Genomic DNA, 22,221 nt, shown 5'->3' with positions numbered 1-22,221 from the left:
TAGTTGTAGGAAGTAGTTTTATTATACCAGTGCAAAGCACAACTTCGCCAGTATTGCTGAATCCACACTAGAGTCTCTTCCGCCAGTATGATATAGTGGTATTCTTATACCATTAAAGCACTCTAGTGCAGAGATAGACTATATTATCTATTTTTTTTAAATGTACAGTAAAGTCAAAATTATCCGACCTTGATTTATCCGACATTCCATGTTACCCGATGTACCACCTGTCATGTCATGTCATGGCAAAGAGCTCCAGGGAAAGCTGTCCTTGCTTTCCCTTTCCCTTTCCTCTGTTCCAGGGCTGGGCGGGAGCTCTGGTTAGCAAGTCTGCAGCTCCCTCTTGTGGCTGAAGAATTTGCTGTCAGCAAAGTAGCTTTTTTACCATTTTCTGTTTCTGGGGAAAGTGGCGAGCGCCTTGCCCTGCGTCACATCATCGTCAGGAGACATGGAGTGGTGCAGGGCGAAGGCTGTGCTCCTGCCGCAAGGCAGAGCCCTGGATCTTACTCCCGTTTGGGGAGAAATACAAGGGCTGGTCAAGGCAGCAGATTCAGGAGGTTTAAAACTGGACCTTGCAAGGTATTACAAAGTTCAAATTTATAAAATTAATTACTGTATTAAAAGAATTTTCCGTATTATCCGACATTTCCTTTATCTGACCATCCTCCAGTCCCATTTAGGTCGGATAATCGAGACGCAACTGTATGTAACTTAAGTTTAATTTAACTAATTTAAGGTTTAAATTAAGTACCGTATATACTCGAGTATAAGCAGAGTTTTTCAGCACATTTTTTGTGCTGAAAAATGCCCCCCCCCCCCCCCTCGGCTTATACTCGAGTCAGCCTCCTGTTCGCAGGCGGGCTCAGCGCGTCTCTGCCGCCGGCCGGGTCTAGCCGCGTGAGCCCGGAGCTCCGGCCCCGGTAACCGAGGCGCTCGGGGCGGGGGGCGCTGCCGGGAGCGGGCTGGGCTCCGTGTGTCGGGGGCCGTCGCTGCGCGGGGCGCTCGGAGCCTCTGCCGGCCGCTTGGGTTGCGGGTGCGCCCGCAGGTGCTGCTCGGAGCCAGTGGCCTCGCCCCGGGGCCGCCGGCAGGGAGGCTCGGGGAGCAGCCGAGAGGGGCTCTGGCCTGGGAAAGGTCCGGGCGGGGGCGGCGGGGGCTGAGCTGGTTGGGCCGAGTGTCCGAGCGTCTGTTCCTGTGTGTGACTGGTGCTGGCGCTGGGCGCTTTCTTGCAGGCGGCCCTTCAGGGGCTCATTGGATTGGCGGGAGGACTTTGAGCGGGAGTTACGGTATTTTTGATACCATATTGTTTTTGTTGACCCCCTTTTCCACTTACAGAGCGAGGTTATTGTTTTTCTTTGAAATAAATATTCATGTAATTTTATTGGTATCTATCTTCATTTTTTACATTTACCAGTAGCTGCCTCATTTCCTACCCTAGGCTTATACTTGAGTCAATATTTTTTCCCAGTTCTTTGTGGTAAAATTAGGTGCCTCGGCTTATATTCGGGTCGGCTTATACTCGAGTATATACGGTAACTTAAACATTATAATATAAATGCAATGTTCACAACTGTTGTGTAGATTTTTTTTAAATCAATAAATAAATATATTGCAAAAACCCACCTTAATATTTCTTATATTAAGTTCTTAGCATTCACTATGAACATGGATTTAAAAAACAAAATTAGTCCCTGACACTACATTTAGATACCTGCTATCTTTGCATACCGTGAGTAGTTCTAGGCATGTCATGTCTTTTCAGGATCAAAGCTTATATACTAGCATATATTAACACATTACCATACGTATTTGGTGGTAAGAATTATAAGGCACCTTAGAAGTTCTCACTTTGTTTTTTTCCGGGGTTTACGAATCACTGTTTCTTCAGAGGGCTGGGGATCCATGCCATTTCCATTCTGAAAAAAGGATGTGTTGGGCATGTTCTGCTGGGTGAAAGAGGTCTCAGATTCTGAAGATTTAAAAGAAAACCAAAAATAATCTGTCTGAAAGCTACAACAGAACAGGAAACACATGCAGTATGACATTTGTATAACTATAGGGCATTCATTATGACTAAAAAGCACCGTGTTCTGAGGTTTGGCTAATGCAAAATGTTATCACAGGATCACCTATTGCTCTCCTCTTCCAAAATGTAATGTTTCCAATTAATCTTGTGACAACTGTTAACCTATTTATCTTTTAATATACAGCTAGCAATTTAGGAACAGTGATTGTGTGCTGTAGTATCGTGCCAGTAAACTAAAGTGTTATATGTTTACAAAGCAACATTTTCAACAAAAAACAGGACTATGTAGCACTTTAAAGACTAACAAGATGGTTTATTAGGTGATGAGCTTTCGTGGGCCAGTCCCACTTCCTCAGATCAAATAGTGGAAGAAAATTGTCACAACCATATACAGGCAGTCCCTGGGTTACATGGATCCGACTTACATCGCATCCCTACTTACAAACGGGGTGAGGCAACCCCGCACTAGCTGCTTCCCCCCAGCAGACCAGGGAGACGCGAAGCTAGCGCCCGCCCCCAGCAGACCAGGGAGACGCGGAGCGGCTTTTCTCAGCAGACACCTCAGCTTGAGAATAAAGGACTGAGGGAAGTGAGGTGTGGGAGAATAAAATTGAGCTCTGGAGAAATGTTTGGCTAGAGTATCCCCTACAATATGTACCAGTTCCGACTTACATACAAATTCAACTTAAGAACAAACCTACAGTCCCTATCTTGTACGTAACCCGGGGACTGCCTGTATACCAAAGGATACAATTTAAAAAAATGAACACATATGAAAAGGACAAATCAAATTTCAGAACAGAAGGGGAATGGGGAGGGGAGGTAAATGTCTGTGAGCTACTGATATTAGAGGTGATAATTGGGGAAGCTATCTTTGTAATGGGTAAGATAATTAATGTCTTTGTTTAAACTTAAGTGTAAAGTGTCGAATTTAAGCATGAATGACAGTTCATAGGATTCTCTTTCAAGTGTGGTCTGAAAAGGTCTTTGAAGCAGGATGCAGGTAATCAAGTCGTTGAGACAATGTCCTTTCTGGCTGAAATGGCAAGAAACTGTTTTTTCTTTGTGATCCTGTCTAATATCTGTTTTGTGGGCATTGATCCTTTGGCAAAGTGTCTGAGACGTCTGTCCAATGAACATAGTAGATGGACACTTTCGGCACATGATAGCATAAATTATATTTCTGGATGCGCAGGAATATGTGTTCTTGATCTTATAACTCACTTGGTTATGTCCAATAATGGTATCAGCAGAGTGAATATGTGGACAAAGCTGGCAACGGGGTTTGTTGCAAGGGAAGGTACCAGGGTTGGGATTAGTGTGGTATGTCCTGTGATTGTTGGTAAGAATCATCTTGAGGTTAGGTGGTTGTCTATAGGAGACTATGGCCGTGTCCAGACTCAGGGGTTTTTTCGGGAAAAGTAGCCTTTTCCCGAAAAAACTTCCCCTGCGTCCAGACTCAAGCCGCATTCTTTCGAAATTATTTCGAAAGAACGCGGCTTTTCTTTCGATGGCGGTAAACCTCGTTTCACGAGGAAGAACGCCTTCCTTCGAAAGTTCCTCTTTCGAAGGAAGGCGTTCTTCAATGTAAAGAGGCCGTCTTCGAAAGAGAGCATCCAGACTCGCTGGGTGCTCTCTTTCGAAAAAGCGGATTTTTCTTTCGAAAGATCCGCGCGCAGTCTAGACGCGATCTTTCGAAAGAGCATCTTTCGAAAGAAGCCTGCAGTCTAGACATAGCCTATGGGTCTGTCTCCCAGAGTCTCTCGGAGTTTAGTATTCTGTTCCAGTATAGGCTGTAGTTTATTGATAATGTGTTGGACAGGTTTAAGTTGGGGGCTGTTGGTGATGACAAGTGGTGTTCTATTGTTGGTTTTCTTGGGTCTGTCTTGAAGTAGATGGTTTCTAGGTATTCGTCTGGCTCTTTCAATTTGCTTTTTTATTTCTCCGGGTGGGTAGTTGAGGTTTATAAATGCTTGGTAGAGATCCTGAAGTTTCTGGTCTCTGACAGTGGGATTAGAGCAGATGCGGTTGTATCGAAGGGCTTGGCTATAAATGATGGATCGTATGGTGTGTTCTGAATGGGAGCTGGAAGCATGTAGGTAACTGTATGAGGCAGTGGGTTTTCTGTAGAGAGTGGTGTCTAATTTACCATTAGTGATTTGTACTGTGGTGTCCAGGAAATGGATCTCTCGTGTAGAATGGTCCAGGCTGAGATTGATGGTGGGGTGTAGGTTGTTAAAATCTCTGTGGAATGTCTCCAGTGTTTCCAGTGGAAAATGTTTACAAAGCAACAGTAAGGACCGCGTGTGCTGTTTATCTCATCAAAAATATTAAATCCGGAAAGCTATTCTCTATTTTTCACTCAAAGAAATAATCAAAGCTCTTATATTATTTTATTATTTTCACTATACAGTAAAACTCCAATGCTCCGGCACTCCTGATGGTCCAGCACCATCAGGAACCCGGAAGGGATCTGGCTGCTGGACAATTGGAGCTGCTCTGCGCCCGGCTTCCCCTATTCAGCTCCTGCTGAAACTGACCAGCAGCTGAATCAGGAAGCCGGGGGCAGAGCAGCTGGGGTGCTGCCGGGTTGGTCCCGAAGTGCTGCCCGAGGGGTGGCGCTGCAGGGCCAACCTGGCAGCACCCCAGCTGCTCTGCCCCAGGCATCCCCAAGTCAGCTGCTGCTGAAACTTCCTGGAGTCAGCCGCTGATCAGTTTCAGCAGCAGCTGAATCAGGGACGCCTGGGGCAGAGCAGCTGGGGTGCTGCCGGGTTGGTCCCGTAGCGCCTGCCCCTGGGTGCTGCGGGACCAACCCGGCAGCACCCCAGCTGCTCTATCCCAGGCGTCCCCAAGAGCAGTTGGAGTGCTGCTGGGTTGGTCCCGTAGTGCCGCCTCTTGGCGCTGCGGGACCAAGCTGGCAGCACCCCAGCTGCTCTGGGGACGCCTGGGACAGAGCAGCTGGGGTGCTTCCGGGTTGGTCCCGCAGTGCCGAGGGGCAGGCGCTACAGGACCAACCCGGCAGCACCCCAGCTGCTCTGCCCCAGGCTTCCCGGATTCAGCCGCTGCTGAAACTGACCAGCAGCGGCTGAATCGGGGATGCCTGGGGCAGAGCTGGACTATCGGAAGGGGGAGCTATGAAGAGTCTGGGGTGACATCCCCACCCCCACCCCAGACCCCTCACAGCCCCCCCTTCCAATAGTCCGGCATAGCTGATAATCAGGCACCCCCTGGGTCCTAAAGGTGCCGGATTATCGGAAGTTTACTGTACTTGAAATCTTTTAGCAGATCCAGATACCTCAATGTGTTTCTTTTGGACTGAAAATAGCTACCTGAATAATATAATATCCTAAAAAATATTACAAGATTGCTGATTTAATGATTGACTAAATTAGAGCATTCAAATTTTTAAAAAAGCAATAATGAAACACTGGAACATTAAACACTCAGGAAATTACAAAATGTAAGTTCAACTAGAATACTGATTTGGCCTCAATTCACATTATATATGCATATATTTTATTGCCTAGGTTATAAAACCTAGCAGCAGTAATAAAATATGGTTCATATTTAACAAGATAAACAGGAACAGAAGATTCTACATAGGTGCAAGATGGCAGAGTTATCACTGCAGTAGAATATCCAGAACCCTGTGACATTTGAGTTGGACTTCTCAACTTAATGCTTTGTTGACAAGAATTTTTTCTGGTATAACTCCCTGGAGTCAGTGAAGACTTGGGCCTGTCATCAATTTAGATGTACTTCTAATAGATTAAGAAACAGAAATTTAAAGAAGTGAGCTAATGAGACTTTATGCTGCCAGGCCTAAATCCATCTTTCATCCTTTCTGTCACTCTCCACATACCAGGAGGCATTCTCTTCTTCTTGCGTTTTCTTTGCGGTGGAGCATCCTGAACCTCAGGTGTTAGAGGTTCACTACTCTCAGATGGTCGACGGACAGTTGCATGAACAATACCCTCTGAAAAGCAAGATAGGAAAAAAAATGAGTTCAATGATACGATAAGTCTTCCTGGGAAGGCAACTAAGGCATACCTGCACTTTATATGTCCTCTCCCTCTGTTTAGCTACCTTGTGGAATTCAATGGAACATACTTTGTGGACAATCCATCTGCCTGATTAAATGGGATTTATATCCCTATTTGGATTTGTGTTGAGTCCATTCAGAATTCGGAGCACTTCGATCATTTTACTATTTGAAAAGTATATCATGGCTGTGAATGACTGTCTATTCTCAAGAACCCAAGCAACTGAGGTAATCAGGAAGAGAAAAAATAGCAAGAAAAAAAAATCAAGCTATTTTTCAATGCTGTGTCAGTACTTGCTGCTTTATCAATATCCAGAATGGAGGGGGAAAACTCAGTGAGTTTAGCATTAGGATATTTCTAGTTAATACCACTTCAGAAAAAAACCCACAGTGTATTAAAAAAACAGTGACAGGTATAGCAATTTCCTACTATATCTTTGAGAGATCTTATTGAATTGCATTTAAGAGTCCATTATTCTATAAATGCAAGTTTATGCATTATTGTGGAATTACAGCATTTCCAGAGCAGAGAAATAGATTATCGAAACCCTGGTAAATGTTAGGTGCATCAAAGGATTATTTTAAACAACATAACAGAAAAGACAGAACCTTCAGGACCAACAAAGTTAATTGAGTTTTTTAGAAAATATATAGCGTAAGGGAAATGCAAATCTCCACATTGGGACCCAGCTTTTTGAAACTATGCCCTAAGAAGATATCCACTGGTTCACTTATTACCTGTTTATAGTTTCTGAAGATCGAAGACTCAGAGGCTGTAAGAAGGAAAGGCTAACCAATGTATAGGGGTGCTTGTTTTGTGAAAACAACTATTAAAAACTTATAATCACAGAAAATCCCATGAGGTGACCTCTGGTAAGTTTATTACCATGTGTGAAATTATTTTATTGTTTTTAATATGTTTTCTCTATAATAGTGTCACTATAAAAATATATGTGCTTGTTCAGAAAAGACTGGGTGATAACATCTACCTAGGAAATTATATGTTCATAGCCTCTTCGGGGAAAGCAAAGCAGGCCTGCTAAGGGAATTTGACTAGCTAGGGAATCACAGTGTATGGAAGGAATTTCGCAGCCCAGAAAAACCCCAGTCAGGAGGAAGAGAGACACCTCTGGCTACAGTACAGAGTTCCTCCAGCATTCCAAATATATCTTTCACTCTTGGCAGCTTCTTACCCAGTGCATTTTTTCCTTTGGGTTTCTTTCTTTTTGGATGACTAAGTGGAATTTCATCTGTAGAATGTAAAATAAAAGCACTAGTTACACACTATGGAGGAATCCATGCTCTCTAACAACTCCACCTCAATCCAGAAAGAGAAGTCCCTTTGGAGGTGAAGAGAGTTAGGGTTTCCTGGTCCCCTTTTTACATAAACCATGACAACCCCCATCAGCACAGGAAGTAGAAGGAAGAGTATAGCAAGGAGTAGGGACATATAAGAAAATAAAAAACCTACCCAGACTTCAATATATGTTTAAAAATGTGTATAGCATGGTCATTAAAAAAAGGAAACTAATCTAATGATGTGCCAAAGAAAAAATTTCTCATGTAGAGCATAATGTCTAACGCTGGTTACTTCACATCAAGACAGATGTAGCAGAGAATGGAAAAGTCCAGAGAAGAGCAGCTATGAGACAGGGCCTGCACAATAAGTGACTTTTAAAGACTCTTTTCTTTTTTAAGCTAAATAACTCCCCCTCTGAAAATACGGCACCTTTGAGTTGTCTCAAACTGACCACTCTAACGCATAAAGCACTTTCTAAACTCTTGACACACAAAACACTAAATAAAATAAATAACAGTTGGCAATTTGCTTTTATGCAAAACATTACATTGGAGCACTAAGCTTTAAAAATAGTAGCAACAGAAGTCATTAGGAACTGTTAAATAGAATAGCAGCCATGCACAGCACTTAACACTGAACAAACTCACCTTGGCTTCCACTTCAGATCCAAGATTTTCCAAAGTCAGAAAAGAAAGAATATTAGTTTTGAAACAGTTACAGCTCAGAACTGTTAAAGAGTATACAACACAATTGGTTTATGGTGTCACAGAACTTATAAGATCCACCTCCCATGAACCCTATTTCTCTTTACAGACATTTGAATATGACATGATTAAGACTGCTTAGCCACACACAAAACCATAGTCTGTTTGCTTCTTGTGACTAGATACAGGGTTTTTTTTATGTTAGCTGTTCATGAGATTAAAACTTTTATTTTACATGGCTTTTTAATTGGAACCTGTCTGTCTGACAAACTTATCAGAGAAGTTACATGACAATGAAGAAAGGAGCTAATAAAAATACTCAGAGCCCTCAATGGTGTTTATGAGCGATCATGTACATATGTCTCAAGACACTGAAGAGGATTTTTTTTACTTATGATACTGTAAAAACCATCTGACTTTCCTTTAATCAGAATCAGTCTTGGCTCAGATCATTGAACCCTCAGAATCATTCCCTCTCCGTCTTTTGCATCAGTATGGTATACATAGATTTAATTATTTATTCCACACTAGGGATGTAAATACCCATTAAAGCAGTTACCTGGTTAAACAATTAAAATTACTAGGGGGCTGCACCCCCCCTGCTCACTACTCTTACCAACCCTCCTCTTCCCTCCCCAGGCCACCAGGGAGAGAAGGGGAGGGAGCACCAGGGAGAGAGGAAGCTGAGGAGTTCCCAGTCACACCCCACCCCGAGCACCAGTAGGGGGACAGAGAAGGCCACGGGGCTCTCCACCCAAGCACCAGAGAAGGGGGAGGCCGCACCACTCCTGCCCGCCCCCCCAGCCCTGGGGAGGCTGCGTAGCTTCCTTCCCACCCCATGAAGTACTGGGGTGGGGGAAGGCCTTGTGGCTCTCCCCCCTGAGCACTGGGGAGAGGGGAAGAGGAAAGCCAAGCAGCTCCACCTCCCCATGGCCACAGGGGAGGGCCCACCCCAGCTCTCTCTCACCCCCCAGCTGCCACTCTCCCTCCAACCTAGGGGATGTACAAAGGAGGCTGGGAAGGGGAAAGGTCCGTGGCTTTATCCCCCACCCAGGACAGGGGAGAAGGGAGCAGCCACGCAGCTCCCAGTTTCGGTCCCCCACCAGAGCACCAGGAGGGTGGGAGAAGAAAGGCCATGCGGCTTGTGGCTTCAGCCCCTTCTGAGGAGGGGGGATGCTCTGGGCAGCCAAGCACTGGGGAAATGAGAGGGAGGGAGGAGGCAGGCGGGATGCAGAGTGACGTGATGTCATGCTGTCATTACACAGGACACTTTTTTTTACATATACAGGCAGTCCCCGGGTTACGTACAAGATAGGGACTGTCGGTTTGTTCTTAAGTTGAATCTGTATGTAAGTCGGAACTGGCGTCAGCCGCTGCTGAAACTGATCAGTTTCAACTGCGGCTGAATCTGGACGCCAGTTCTGACTTACATACAGATTCAGCTTAAGAAACCCAGGTGTCCCCAAGTCAGCTGCTGTTGAAACTGATCAGCGGCTGATTCCAGGAAGCCTGGGGCAGAGCAACTCTGCCTCGGGCTTCCTGTAGTCAGCCGCTGGTCAGTTTCAGCAGCAGCTGACTTGGGGACGCCTGGGGCAGAGCAGTTGGGGTGCTGCCGGGTTGGTCCGGAGCAGCGCTGCGGGACCAACCCGGCAGCCCCCAGCTGCTCTACCCCAGGGGTAGGCAAGAAAAGCCTGGTCTGCTGGGGGGGGGGCACTAGCTGCACCCCCCCTCAGCAGACCAGGGAGACGGGGGTGGCGGGACCGTCCAAGTCCTTCATGGCTTTGCTCCGTCTCCCTGGTCTGCAGTGAGACGGGGAGCAAAGCCTTGGAGCATGCCTGCAGCAGGACAGCCCAGGCGCGCTTGGGCTGTCCCGCTGCGGGTGTGCTCCGCGGCTTTGCTCCCCGTCTCCCTGGTCTGCTGGTCGGGAGACGGGGAGCAAAGCCGCAGAGCACGCCCGCAGGGGGACAGCTCAAGCGCGTCCAGGCTGTCCCGCTGCAGGCGTGCTCCAAGGCTTTGCTCCCCATCTCCCTGCAGACCAGGGAGACGGGGAGCAGCTTTTCTCGCCCCAGAGGACGGGGGCGGCGGACCGTGGCGCATCTGGGCGTCCCGCCGCTCCCGTCCTCCGGGGCGAGAAAAGCCCCGTTCGTAACTGCGGATCCGACATAAGTCGGATCCGCGTAACTCGGGGACTCCCTGTATAGAGAGAATTTAACCAGTTAACCATTGGAAGGCTGGTACAGAGCAGCTGGGGTCTCTATGGGGCAGGGATCTCACCTGCTAGGTGTGATAGGGGCTGCTCCAGGCAGGGACTGCCTGCAGCTGCTCCAGCCTAGCTGTCCTGCCGTGGGCAGAGTCCTGCCCTGGCCTGCCATGCCCACTGCTCCACAAGCTGCGATCTGATTCAGCCTAGCCCACCACGACCGGGGTCCTTCTGTGTTGCAGGGAGGAGGCTGCTCTGGCTGGGTCTGGCCTGCCACCAGAGTTTGGGCAGGGTCCATTTACCGGTTACCCATTAAGTATGCCAGTAAGTCTCTCTCTTACCAGGTAACTGGTTAACCTTTTACATCCCTATTCCATGTGCTAAGTGCCAGGCTGATTTTTAAAAGTCTCAGCCCTAAAGCACTTGCTAATTAAAATATAGATCAGAGACAGCATTCCCAGCAATAAAGAATGAGGTGAGGGCCAGGAAAGGAGAACAAGGGGTTGAGAATAGAATAGCTACTGAGACTGAAGTAGTCTTAAAAGGTTTGATGCATTTTCCCCTTTCGAATGACAGAAGAAACAATATGAATTAAACTGCTTCCCAGTCTACTGACAACAAGAAATGTCTTTTGTACTATATGACTGGAAAATAAGCATCCCATACTTCAAGAGCTCTGGAAAGTCAAAGGACAAAGTTATTCATAGCCAAATAAATCTTTTTAGAAAATTAGTTATAAAATTTAGCCTTGCAGCACAGAAAAACATTAGTATGTTGCAAATTTTTGTGGTGAAATACAAAACTGAAATAAAGCTAGGTTTATAATGAAAGTGCTGACAGACTTACCCATAGCTTCACAAATGCAAGTTTCATTTTATTTTAAACTTTGTTTACCCAGAATTCAAAGAAGTTTTTTTTGTTGGTTTAAGACACTTAGTAAAATCTCACTAAAATCTATGAGAACTCTGAGATTTCTGCTGAGCTAATTTTTCTTACTTTCACAACTTTTAAGTACATTCAAGTGCAAAAAATGACCATATTTCACAGAATCAAATAATCTTACCTTGGAACTGGGGGAAGGGCACGGGGTGGGCGCTAAAATTTAAAAAAGAAATCTTCCATTAGTATGTTATAAAACCACCTCCCTTCTAAGCCCCTGCTAAGCCATTTCAAAGAAGCCAGCTAGTTCCAAGCATGACTGATACATCCAACATATATTAATCTTCCGAAAGGCAATTCTGAACATTACATACATAAATGTACACAAGTGCATTGAGATTCTTGGATGGAAGGTGCTATGAGGATATGCACATTTGATGTCAATGTCTAAATTCAGATATGTGCTGTATTTTAGAGAGACACTATGGACACTTTAAAAGCATATGTAGCTATTCTCTAAATATTTTTGTTTCTCTTATAATAAATTACACAAAGAGGAAAGTTAATTCATCAGTCCAGTCAGTTATTGAAAATATTATCTTAAAAGAGACTATCAAAAATTAAGTATTTAATATCAACATACTTGCATATTATATAGTATGAAGACATGTATGTACTTATTAGTGAAATTAATTAGAGACAATTAGAGAAAAATACTCAAAGTTTAAACAATAATTGAAAAAGAAGTCTAACATGATAAAAATGTGTATTAAAACACAACTTTTTCAAATTATTTTGATCTTGAGGTCAAATCAAAATTTAAACTTCAAAATAATAAAACCTTTTATTAACAGGCTAGATGAAGCATAGCTGACACTTTTCTTGCCTAGAAAAAACGAGGTAGCTTAGATTCAGATTTTGTATTAAATAAGTGAATTGGACAATGGAAAAAATCCCCATGCTCCCAAGACTTTATTTCAATTTAAAAAATGCACAGATAATGTAATTCAAGGCTCCTTAGAACTGAACTCACCACCTGTTTCTTCCCCATACCATTCAAAGCCAGTCTTTGAGAGAGACACTGAATAGCATCCTAAATCCAACTGTGACAGCTCTGGCCTCAGCTAATTCTGCACTAAACATAAGCTGCTGATAGACTGGATTAGTTGGACATGAACATTGCTATCTCTGATACCACTCTTATTTAAGTCTATGGGAGTTTTGCCACCAATTTTCCAAACGGAACAGCAATGGGTCCCTAATGCTTCTTGCAATTAGAAATCCAAGTTCTCATTATTCACAGGGGGGAGGAAAGGGGAGGGGAATTGGGTTAGAGCAGGGGGGAGATGCCTGGCTCTGGAGGAGGGAAGGGCAGGGAGGGGGATCAGGTTGGGGGGGGATGTGCATGGCGTCCCAGCACCTCAACTCTCCACCCAACCCCAATACTGTCCAGCCTGAAGCCCCCTCCCTGGGACAAAATACCAGCATCTATCTTCCTCCTGGCACAGCTGCCTTTTTGGGGGGCGGGGGGGGCTAAACAACTCCCCCCGCCCCAGTGGCTCTTTGCACTCTGTCCACCACTATTTTGGCTCTTCTTCTCTAACCGTTGGCCAGCCTGCTAAAAAATGTACTGGCAGGGAGGGGAGGGAAATGCGTGTAGTCTATAGCATTAACCTAGAAACTTTAGCTTATTGGTTAATTGATTAATCGGCTACACTATTACATCCCACCCGCGGACTTAACCCTGTAACTTGCATCCCCAGCGGCCATGGTGTCTAGCCCCAGTGAGGTGCAGAACTTTACTGAAAGGACTTTAAAAAAAAAGACTTTTCCAGATTGGTCTGTGCATTGAACAGCCTCGAAACTGCAGCCTCCCGCCCCGCCCCGGCTCTGCCCCGCCCCGGCGGCAGGCTCCGGATTTGTTTAACGCCGTTGCTTAGCAGGGCTGAACAGGCACCTCGGGCCGGGGCCTCAGAGAGCCCCTGGGCATCACCCGCCGCCCGAGAGCCCTGGCGGGGCACGGACACAGGGGCGGGAAGGCTCCTCGCGAAACTCAAACCCCCCCCCCCCCGAGAAACCTCCCCCCCACGATCCCCCCCATCCCGCACACTCCCCCCCCCCCTCACACACACCCCCACCCCCACTCCCCCCCGCCCCCCCCACACCGAGGCCCCGCCCGCCCCCGGCCCCCTCACCAGGCGGGCTCCCTGCGGCGGGGTCTCCATGTCGCTCCCGTCTGGTCTCCCAGGCCGAGGGGCGGGAAGGGGCGGGCGCTGCCGGGCAGGGTTTCCGGGCGGCGCGTCACGGCCCCCGCGCTTAGGTCCAGCCCGCGCAGCCGGGGGGGGGGGGGGGGGGGCATCGGCGTGAGGCTCCGACCCCCCCCCCCCCGGCTGGGCGAGTCCCGGGGCGGCTGCCGGATCATCGCTCCTGCCCCTGTGCAGATTCGTACCGGTGCGGAGCGGCCCGCGGCCCCCTCCCCCTCCCGGCGCCCCCTTCCTCGCTCGATGTCCAAGGTACAGTCCAAAAAAATTGGACTTACAGAGAAACAATTTAAAGCAGGGAATTCCCCCTCCTGGCTGACTTTCAGTGGCGCAAATTTGAGGGTTTTTTTTTTTTTTTTGCATGTTTTAAGAGCTGGGAACGGGAGGACTTCTAGTGCATCAGTTCCTACAAGTGTCCTCAGCTTTTTAGTGTGCAATGGATGCATACCAGGTGACTTACAGTGGGGATGCCCTGAACTTTGCATGGCTGCACTGGGAGCCTTTACTCTATTACCACTCCTGTTAGCTCCTGTTCATGTGCAATCCCTCTGGTCAGTTCAAGGTTCCTCCACAATCCTGGGCAGGAACGATCAGCAGGAAAAAGACATGTTTGTACAGGCTGGTGCAGTTAGAGAACCATACTAGTATAGATATAAAATATTGAACCAGCAACAGAAATTCAGACCAACAAAAAACAATATAGATTTGCACAGTTCTAAAACAATCTAAACAAAACTCCCAATATGTAACTAGGCTCTTTATTCAATGACTGAATGACACATACTCTCAAAGGACAACATGCAGGATTGACCAGGAAGGTCTGAAAGAATTCTTTGTGGCTTGTCAAATTCAACTATTTTCCAACTCTACCATTGCATTAAAATATGCTTTTAATATCAACACAAATTTTGGCTGATCCAGTTAGTAGATTAAGAATTGTGCACAGGGAAAAGATAAACCCAGAATCTTTTCTATTAGAATTAAGACACCCCCACACACACACATAGCCTTAACATTTGGTATATGTATTTCCTGTAATGGTGAATGACTGGTGCAATACAGTAGAAAACTCAGGTGCATAAGGCAAGTAGCCACTTGAAGACCTCTACTCTCGCTTTCTATAGCTTTGGAAGTAAAACTTCTAAAATAAATGCTTCAACCCTCTAATCTTTCTGTTCATTATCAGGAATAATACACATTTACTTCTAGTGGATAACAATGGATTACAAATAGTGTCAGCCAAGATACATCAAAGAGTCAGGAGTCAGAGTTATCAGCAGCTCTCCCTCCTTTAATGATGAATCCCATTTCTAAATCCTGGGCTAGAAGCAGAATGTTGCCATCAATCAATTGTGCACATCATCTGCCACTCCTGCTCATTGCTGTGTTTAGGAACCCTTGCAACCAAAGGACCTAGAATCCAAGGATGCAGTCTTAGACACATAAGTAATTTCACTGATTTGACTTCAGTTAGACTAATCATGTGGGTAAACATTTGCAGTACCAGGCCCTTAACCTGCTCTTGCGTCTAGATTGATATGCCCACTCTTGTCAATTGCTTCTGCTAACATGTTATGAACAAGATCATCATTACATTTAGTGATGAATTTTTACAAAGCTGATATCTGTCAGCATTTGATAGCTGTGAAAATTAATTTTATTATAAAGGTGAATGAATGTGAATTCTAGAGTCATTTGTGTTGCGAATTACATTAAACCTGTAACTAATTTAAAAATAAACATCAGCAAAGAAACATGCTTGGGACAGAAGCATGCAGCAAAATAATATATTTATAAAGCGTTCTCCCTTGGTGCACGAAGTCAACCTACTAAGTGTATAACAGACTTGTTGGTTTTGCTTTGGCAATACACAAGCATCATAAAAATCAATACGCCTCTAACAAAAAGGAGGTATGGTAAGCACTTAGACACAGATATGATTAGACCACACAACTACATGCAAGAAAATAGATCTTTTATTTTTGTCATTCTGAGTTACTACAATAATTTTGGGGGTACAAAATTAATGTTAAGCAATCACGTTACACTAAGAACTACAATGAAGACAGCATGATTATCTTGTAATAGCTTTTTTCCTAATCCCCCTGCCAAATCTCTCCTACACAAAGCTATATTCTTAGAATCCTGACAGAATTGTTCTTGAGGTAAAAGATATAATCTTTGTGAAGCTGCCTGCTTCTCAGCATTATGGTTGAGTGTCTGAACATATCCACGTAGCAGGGACCCACTGGGGCTCATCTTGTGCCTGATGGACTGCAGACAGCAGCTGCAAACAGGCCTCTTGTAAATTGTCATTTATAATCACTTGATCAAAGAACTGGCCAAACTGAGCTTCTATTTTCTTAGCAGAATCCTCCATCTCCTGCAAGTCTTCCTCCTGCAAGAAACAATATAGACCTATAAAACTATCATTTCAGGTGGGATGCTTTTGAATGGGAATAGGTTTATCTAAGTTTTCACTTTCTACTCTTCCAAAGAGAACTAGGGTTAGTGGCCAGAAGACAGAACTGGGAGCCAGGAAATTTGATTTTCTCTTCCCAGCTCTGCCCCTGACTCAGTACAGGACCTTGGCCAAAACACTTAGCCTGTCTGTCCCCATTCATAAAATGAGGCTACTGCTTACCTCACAGGGAGGCTGTTAATATTTATAAAACACTTTGAAATAAAGGGTGGCATAGAAATACAAAGTAATATTATTATAAATAAAGACCATGGTTCCCCCAGGAAGTGCTGCAGGCATCCCTTCAAAAACTTAGTTACTATGTATCCACTTAGAATCATAGAACCATAGAGCTGGAAGAGACCTCAGAAGATCACCAAGTCCAGCCCCCTGCTCTAGGCAGGACCAATCTCAACTAAATCAACCCAGCCAGGGCTTTGTCAAGCTGAGACTTTGCATGTGTGTCCTATTATAAACCCCACGCTTCTTGTAATAAGTTCCCCTGCAGGAGTGGCCCGTGGACCTAGGCAAACTAACCAGTTGCCTAGGGCGCTGCGGGCCTGGGCGCCCAATGATGTCGTCACGGGACTACAGGGTGCCATCATGGCCATTGACAACCGTGCAGGCGGGGGCGCCAATTGCGCCTTCCGCCTAGGGCACCAGCTGCCACAGCCAGCCTCAGGCCGCTCCTGTTCCCCTGTATGATAATTTTATATTTGAGAGGGAATTCTTGTAGGTAATTTTCAGTGAGATGCCATTCTGCAAACCCTCTGCCAGCAGAAGCTCTCACTGAAGTTACTACAAATTCCACAGAGCTTCCAAGATCTGTTATTTTGTACATCTTTTCAGAGTAGCTACTGGTTGGAAAATGGTAGCATTGGCCAGATCCTCAACTAGTAGAAATTGGCATAGCTCTAGAGACTTCAAAGGAGCTGTGTCAATTTACACCAGCTGAGGATTGTCTCTGTCTGTAAATACTAACACCAATACAAATTATTCTGACTGATAACCAACAACAACTCTAAGTTACACATGTCATAACAATGATAATAAATTCTAAGCCTTTGAAATGCAACCAATGGCTTGTGTAGTTTACAATAAGTTTTCCTCTACTTCCATGTGCTGGATTGTGTTGTTGCCTAGATGCCGTGCAGGTGAAGTCATTTGTCATTGTACTAGCTAATGTTACAGGATCCAGATGTGATAGACCAGTGGTCTGATCAGTTTGCCACAGCTATATTCCTATTCTGTATTTCAGTTTATCAGCAATATTTCCACAAATTCCATGGTTTTTAAGCTATTTAATTACAATGCCCTCTCACAGCCAACATGACGGACAAGGGCGTGTAGGCAGTCCTCAGAACATTTTAAAAAAAATACAGTGCTGGACAATGAAGATCAAACTGAAGATTTAAAATTATAGACACGAATGTGACATTCTATTTTTAATCTCTTGTTTAATTTTTGTTAAGTGTCTGTACAAAGTGAGGCATTTATATGGCACTGTAACATAAGTAGGAATGCATCCTATGCAGAACACAGTAACCATGCTTTTGTTTGAAGTCTCTGTAGCTGGTGTCTCTAGGAAAAGGGACTCAGAGCACTGAAGGAAGAGGATTCCACAAAATTTAAATGTAAATGACATGAAAGTGCCTACCCAGAGGTCTAAACACCTTGGATATATACTAAAAATACAGACAAAATAACACACATAAAATTAAATACAGAAAGCAGATTTCCTCCATGATAACCACATAGCCCAGTCCCAGGCACCATTCCCAGCCCTCTAAACTCCACTTACACTCCAAACCCCTAGGAAGAGAGAGAGGCTTCACAACATGTGCTGAATGTCACCTGATCTGATTTATTTCAGATCAAAGACACAAGGGTCCTTTAAAACACTGATACAACACAGGAAGGTGACAGGTTTTGACTGAACAAAATCAATGCAATCTATTGCAACTCTTTCATTCTCTGAATCTCACCTTGAATTTCATGTTCACATAATAGTCTGTAATGATCCTGGCATTTTTCCGAGACTGTCTCATGCAGCTCACACTGGGTGGCTTGATGAACATAATATAGGGTTTAAGTTCATGGGTCCGAGCCATTTGGATACCCTTCAAGTTAAGATCAGATAGTGGTTATATTACAATGTATATGTTGTATTCATCCCATATTTTATTCCTATTGTGTACCATCATTTCCAGACCTTGCAGTAATTTTATTAAAAAATAACTGCTAACTATTTCACTAATAATCCTTAACCCAGAAACTGGTTGGCAAGTACACCACACTAATCCATTCAATAAAATAAATTTCCCATTTAATAAGAGTACAATGAATATAAAAATATAACATTGCCATTAAAAGGTTACAATCAGCTACATTTCATGGGAGTTTTAAATCTTCAACTGTAATTCCTTTTTAGAGGCTCAAAACTGTGTTGGTTTTGGGGCTGCCTTTGGGAAAGATTGATTCTCACATTCCATGTATTGCAAGGCAGTCTGCCTTTTATTGCCTTCTTTCTATGCAGTGATACAATCATTGATGTCAACTGATCACTGTAAGTAGTATTTGTAATCTGTTGTGAAAAGCAGGGTGAGTTCAAAAACCAATGAGTACAAAGTAAATAATATCAGCATGTTCTGCCACAGTGGCAAAATCAGATTTCCTTGTTTCCTTTGAGTACTGAATTCAGGCAAAGAAATGGACAAGAAGAAAAACTCAAAAGGTAGCAAGAGCACATGAAACATCAATGCATATACCATGGCCTTCATGGTAGATTGGAGCAGCACACTTCTTCATAGTGGAAGTTGTATAACTTCTCACTACACAAGAGAAAACTTGGACAATTCTGGGTCCATGTATCTAAAGGAAGTTTCCCTCTGGAATTTATTGGGCCATGGAACCTTTCTTTCAGTTATGCTTTTCAATGATATTTCGTTAGGCTCCCAGAGAGGCTCAGGCATGAAAACCCTATACAAACAGGAGAATTAATGCCAGCAAATAAGAAAGTAATTTAAAAAAAAAATCTTAGAAGAGTCCTTTACAGGACTTGAAGCCTTCAGCAGCTCTTGAAAACTATTAACTCAGATCTTTATTAATCTTTTCCCCTATCAGTAAGCCCAGGACCAGGGACTGCAAAGAAGAAAACCTACATAAACTAGCAGCATGCTTATTTTTTCATATGGCTGAGTGGTCTGGAAATGGATCAGAGATAGTAAAGATAGCTGAAACAAATCTTGTTTTTTTTCTAGCCTTAGAAGAAATTATTTTTGCTGTGCCTAACAAAGGAGCATATGTGGAATTTTTAATGTTTGAGGAACAGATTGTGGCCATCAGTTAAGTATAGTAGCTCCATCTAGGGAGCAACTTTTTTAGACCTTCAAGGTGATACAGCCTGAACTTCTCTAACCAGCCATCTAGTTCATGAAATCTAGTGACCATTCCTCCTCCTCAAAGAAAATTGAGTTAGAGTCAGCTTCTGAAAAACTCTTTTGTTATCTCTACCTTGGCTCTCTCTGATCAGTGAGGATTCAGAGGAAGAAGAAAAAAGGGGTTTCCCCTCTAACCATTTTGAAAGATTTGGGGAAGGTGTTTCTTCATCATTAGCATTGCAGTGCCTGATAGACATGGTGCTATTTTTATGTCTAAAGAAGGTTGAAATGTAAATTTAAGGTGGGGACGTATTAGACTCTCGGGGAATCATTCTTTCTTAAATGCTCCCGCCCTCCTATGGATTACATTTCCAAGCTATGAATGAACACAGTTTTTAGTTGCTAGTGTGATTCATTCAGGATATACTGTAACTGTTTCATTGTAAGAAAGTGTAGAAGACAATATGGGTCAGTGTCCATTTTTCCTAACAAATTTTTAATTTAAAGTATGAGATAGAATAATCGGACTAGACTTCTAACCCATTGTGATAAGCACATTAGAAATTATAGCACATATGCATATATATACTCCACCTCACTGTGGTTTACACTGTACACAATCTTATTAATGAATCCTAATCCAATTTTATAGTAACTTTGTTAATTGAACCATCTTTCCAAGCAGCAACCTTATTATGATAGTGAGCATACTGCAGAAACCTGCCCGCAGGTGATTTTCAACCGGAATCTAATTACACTAATAAGCCCCACTAATTGTTACAGCATAGATGCTTCACTAATAAGCCCCAGAACTAGTGTCAGTAAACTAATGAACTTCATCTTAGACCACCAAACCTCCAACCCCTTCAGAATCTTATAACTGTTGCTAAAACAAAAGGGGATAATGAAACTGAAACAGCCCTGTGCAAGAATTCCCTTCCTTTAGAGCAGATGTTTTTACATTTTTACTATGAACCACGGGTGGCCTATGGAAGACTTGGTGGTGGTTCTTGGAATGCTGGCTGGTCACATGTGCTAGGTGCTCTTCTTTATTCTCACCTGTTAAATTGATTCAAAAGAAACCAAGACTATATTAAATATTTCCCAACATTACTTGTCCATTTAAGCATTGGGATGATATAGGATTGCAAACACAAGTGGCAATGTCCTACACAATCATATAAAGGTAAGAGAGTGTCCCAGAAACAATTGCTGCTTAAAAAATTGGCTTTGTGCTAGGAACAAGTTTGAAAACTCATTGCATTTTCTGAGGCATTAGGTCACAACCAGTCATTTCCAAAAAGCAAGAACTATAGTGTTTTTGTGAGTCCAGCATGGTATCATTTAAGCATCAAGACCATGTGTGAAGAAAGATCTATCAATTTCCAGCGGGCCTCATGAAATGGATAGCTCCCAGTTTCTTTCATTTTAACACTGCTCTTTTAAATGTTCTTAGAACTTGTAGGAGGTTTCTGACAATCTCTTCCATGAAGTGTAAGTCTTATTTCCTCCTAATTACCTGTGGTTCCAAATCCACTATACAGATCTTGCCTTCACCAAGGACTGTTCGCACAGCATCGATACTGGTGCCATATAGGTGTCCCTTGTATTCCCCATGTTCTAGCATTCTGCGAGAGGGGCGAGAAGGGAGGACAGAGAAATGAGGCAGACCCTTTAAGTGACAGCTAGTGAAATTTTGCATTTAGCAGTGAAATCTGAAGATCTAATCAAGAGACCCAAGAGCAAAAGGAGGATTAATCCTCTGTGAAAACTGAATTATATTAAGATATAGGATCCTTTGCTGAGGATGAAATCTAGATTACAGCATGACTGTCGGATACAAAAATCTCCCATCTCTAAATAGACTCCAAAATTATGCATTTAGAAGTACCCCTTTAGAACTACCTGAGAAGGTTCACAGGTAATGGCTTTGATTGATCTCAAGACAGCTATGTGCAAATTCTCCACTGGTATTTACTTACAGTAATGACAAAAAACAACAGATACTTTCCAGTTATGTAGGGCCAACTATCAGGGGATCTCAAAGGGCCCATCTACACAGGAAAATGCACCCAAACCCTGCAACACAGTACAGACCTTCTGGCTTGGGCTTGAGCTCAGGCTAGAAAACCCAACAAAGAGAGTGGGTTTCAGAGACCAAGCTCCAGCCGGAGCTGGAATGTCTACATCAGGAGTGAGCAATAATTTTAGACAGGGGGCACTTCACTAATTTTTGAAGTGACCCTGGGCTGCCCCAGAAGGGGTAGGACCTCTGGTGGAAGGGGCAAGGCCAGGACACTTCTGTGCTCCCCTCCCACAGACCCTGCTAGGCCGGGGGATGGGGAAGCACATGAGTCTTTGCCCCTGCCTACAGAAAACTGCCAGCTGTTCTGAACAGCTGGTGGTTCCCTCTAGGTACCCGCCCCCTTGCAGGGCAGGAGGAGACTTCACGTGCTCCCCCGCCCCCAGGTCAATCAGGGTCTGAGGGCAGGAGGAGCACACACAGTCTCTCGCTCCCTGCCGCTACCCTATGAAGCCCCCTTTGCCCACCCCGGTCTACATGGTTATTTTTAACACCATGACAACAGCCCCAGTCTGTAGACCCAGGCTCTGAAACTTGCTGCTGTAGGGTTTGTGTTGTGTAGATGAACCCAAAGTGTTTTACATGCTTTCATGAATGACGCTTCATAACAGCCCTTTGCATAAGGTGAATATTTTTACTTTTACATTTTACTAATGGGGAAACTGCAGAATAGAAGTTAGAGGAGCACTTTTGAAAATTTGGTCCTCAAAGGTTCTGGTGCCTTCATGGAGACACTTTTGATGGCAGGGTCCATCACTCAGCAAAGACGCAAATTTGATTTCGGCTGCTTAGTTTTGTCTTTATTTTAGAAATGTACCATCTGATTTTCAGAAGTGTTGAGAGCCCAGAACTCCCACTGAAGTCAACAGGAGAAAGTAGTTAGAGACA

At 44.1% G+C, this 22,221-nt stretch overlaps 2 protein-coding genes across 3 annotated transcripts in view; both read right to left on the bottom strand.

Annotated features, from left to right (window-relative positions):
• TMEM237 (transmembrane protein 237) overlaps positions 1-13,491 on the bottom strand; it is a 35,758-nt gene extending 22,267 nt beyond the window's left edge. Inside the window, exons 1-6 of one of the 2 annotated variants that reach the window (XM_075933867.2) lie at positions 13,344-13,491; positions 11,333-11,364; positions 8,013-8,023; positions 7,259-7,315; positions 5,886-5,999; positions 1,846-1,966 (exon numbers count right to left, since the gene is read on the bottom strand). In XM_075933867.2, coding sequence (XP_075789982.2) covers positions 1,846-1,966; positions 5,886-5,999; positions 7,259-7,315; positions 8,013-8,023; positions 11,333-11,364; positions 13,344-13,373 — 365 coding nt within the window. In that variant the 5' untranslated portion in view covers positions 13,374-13,491. The remainder of the gene's footprint in view (positions 1-1,845; positions 1,967-5,885; positions 6,000-7,258; positions 7,316-8,012; positions 8,024-11,332; positions 11,365-13,343) is intronic. The other variant, XM_089779809.1, reaches the window with a different exon arrangement.
• Positions 13,492-15,377: 1,886 nt separating this feature from the next.
• The window catches only part of MPP4 (MAGUK p55 scaffold protein 4), a 39,067-nt gene continuing 32,223 nt past the window's right edge, over positions 15,378-22,221 (bottom strand). The window contains exons 19-21 of the mRNA XM_089779808.1: positions 20,770-20,878; positions 17,856-17,990; positions 15,378-15,807 (exon numbers count right to left, since the gene is read on the bottom strand). Coding sequence (XP_089635934.1) covers positions 15,616-15,807; positions 17,856-17,990; positions 20,770-20,878 — 436 coding nt within the window. The 3' untranslated portion in view covers positions 15,378-15,615. The remainder of the gene's footprint in view (positions 15,808-17,855; positions 17,991-20,769; positions 20,879-22,221) is intronic.

The sequence above is a fragment of the Pelodiscus sinensis genome, chromosome 7 (assembly GCF_052426305.1).
Source record: "Pelodiscus sinensis isolate ZL-2025 chromosome 7, ASM5242630v1, whole genome shotgun sequence".
Classification (NCBI taxonomy): Eukaryota; Metazoa; Chordata; order Testudines; family Trionychidae; genus Pelodiscus; species Pelodiscus sinensis.
This window is presented reverse-complemented; position numbering and strand designations above follow the sequence as displayed.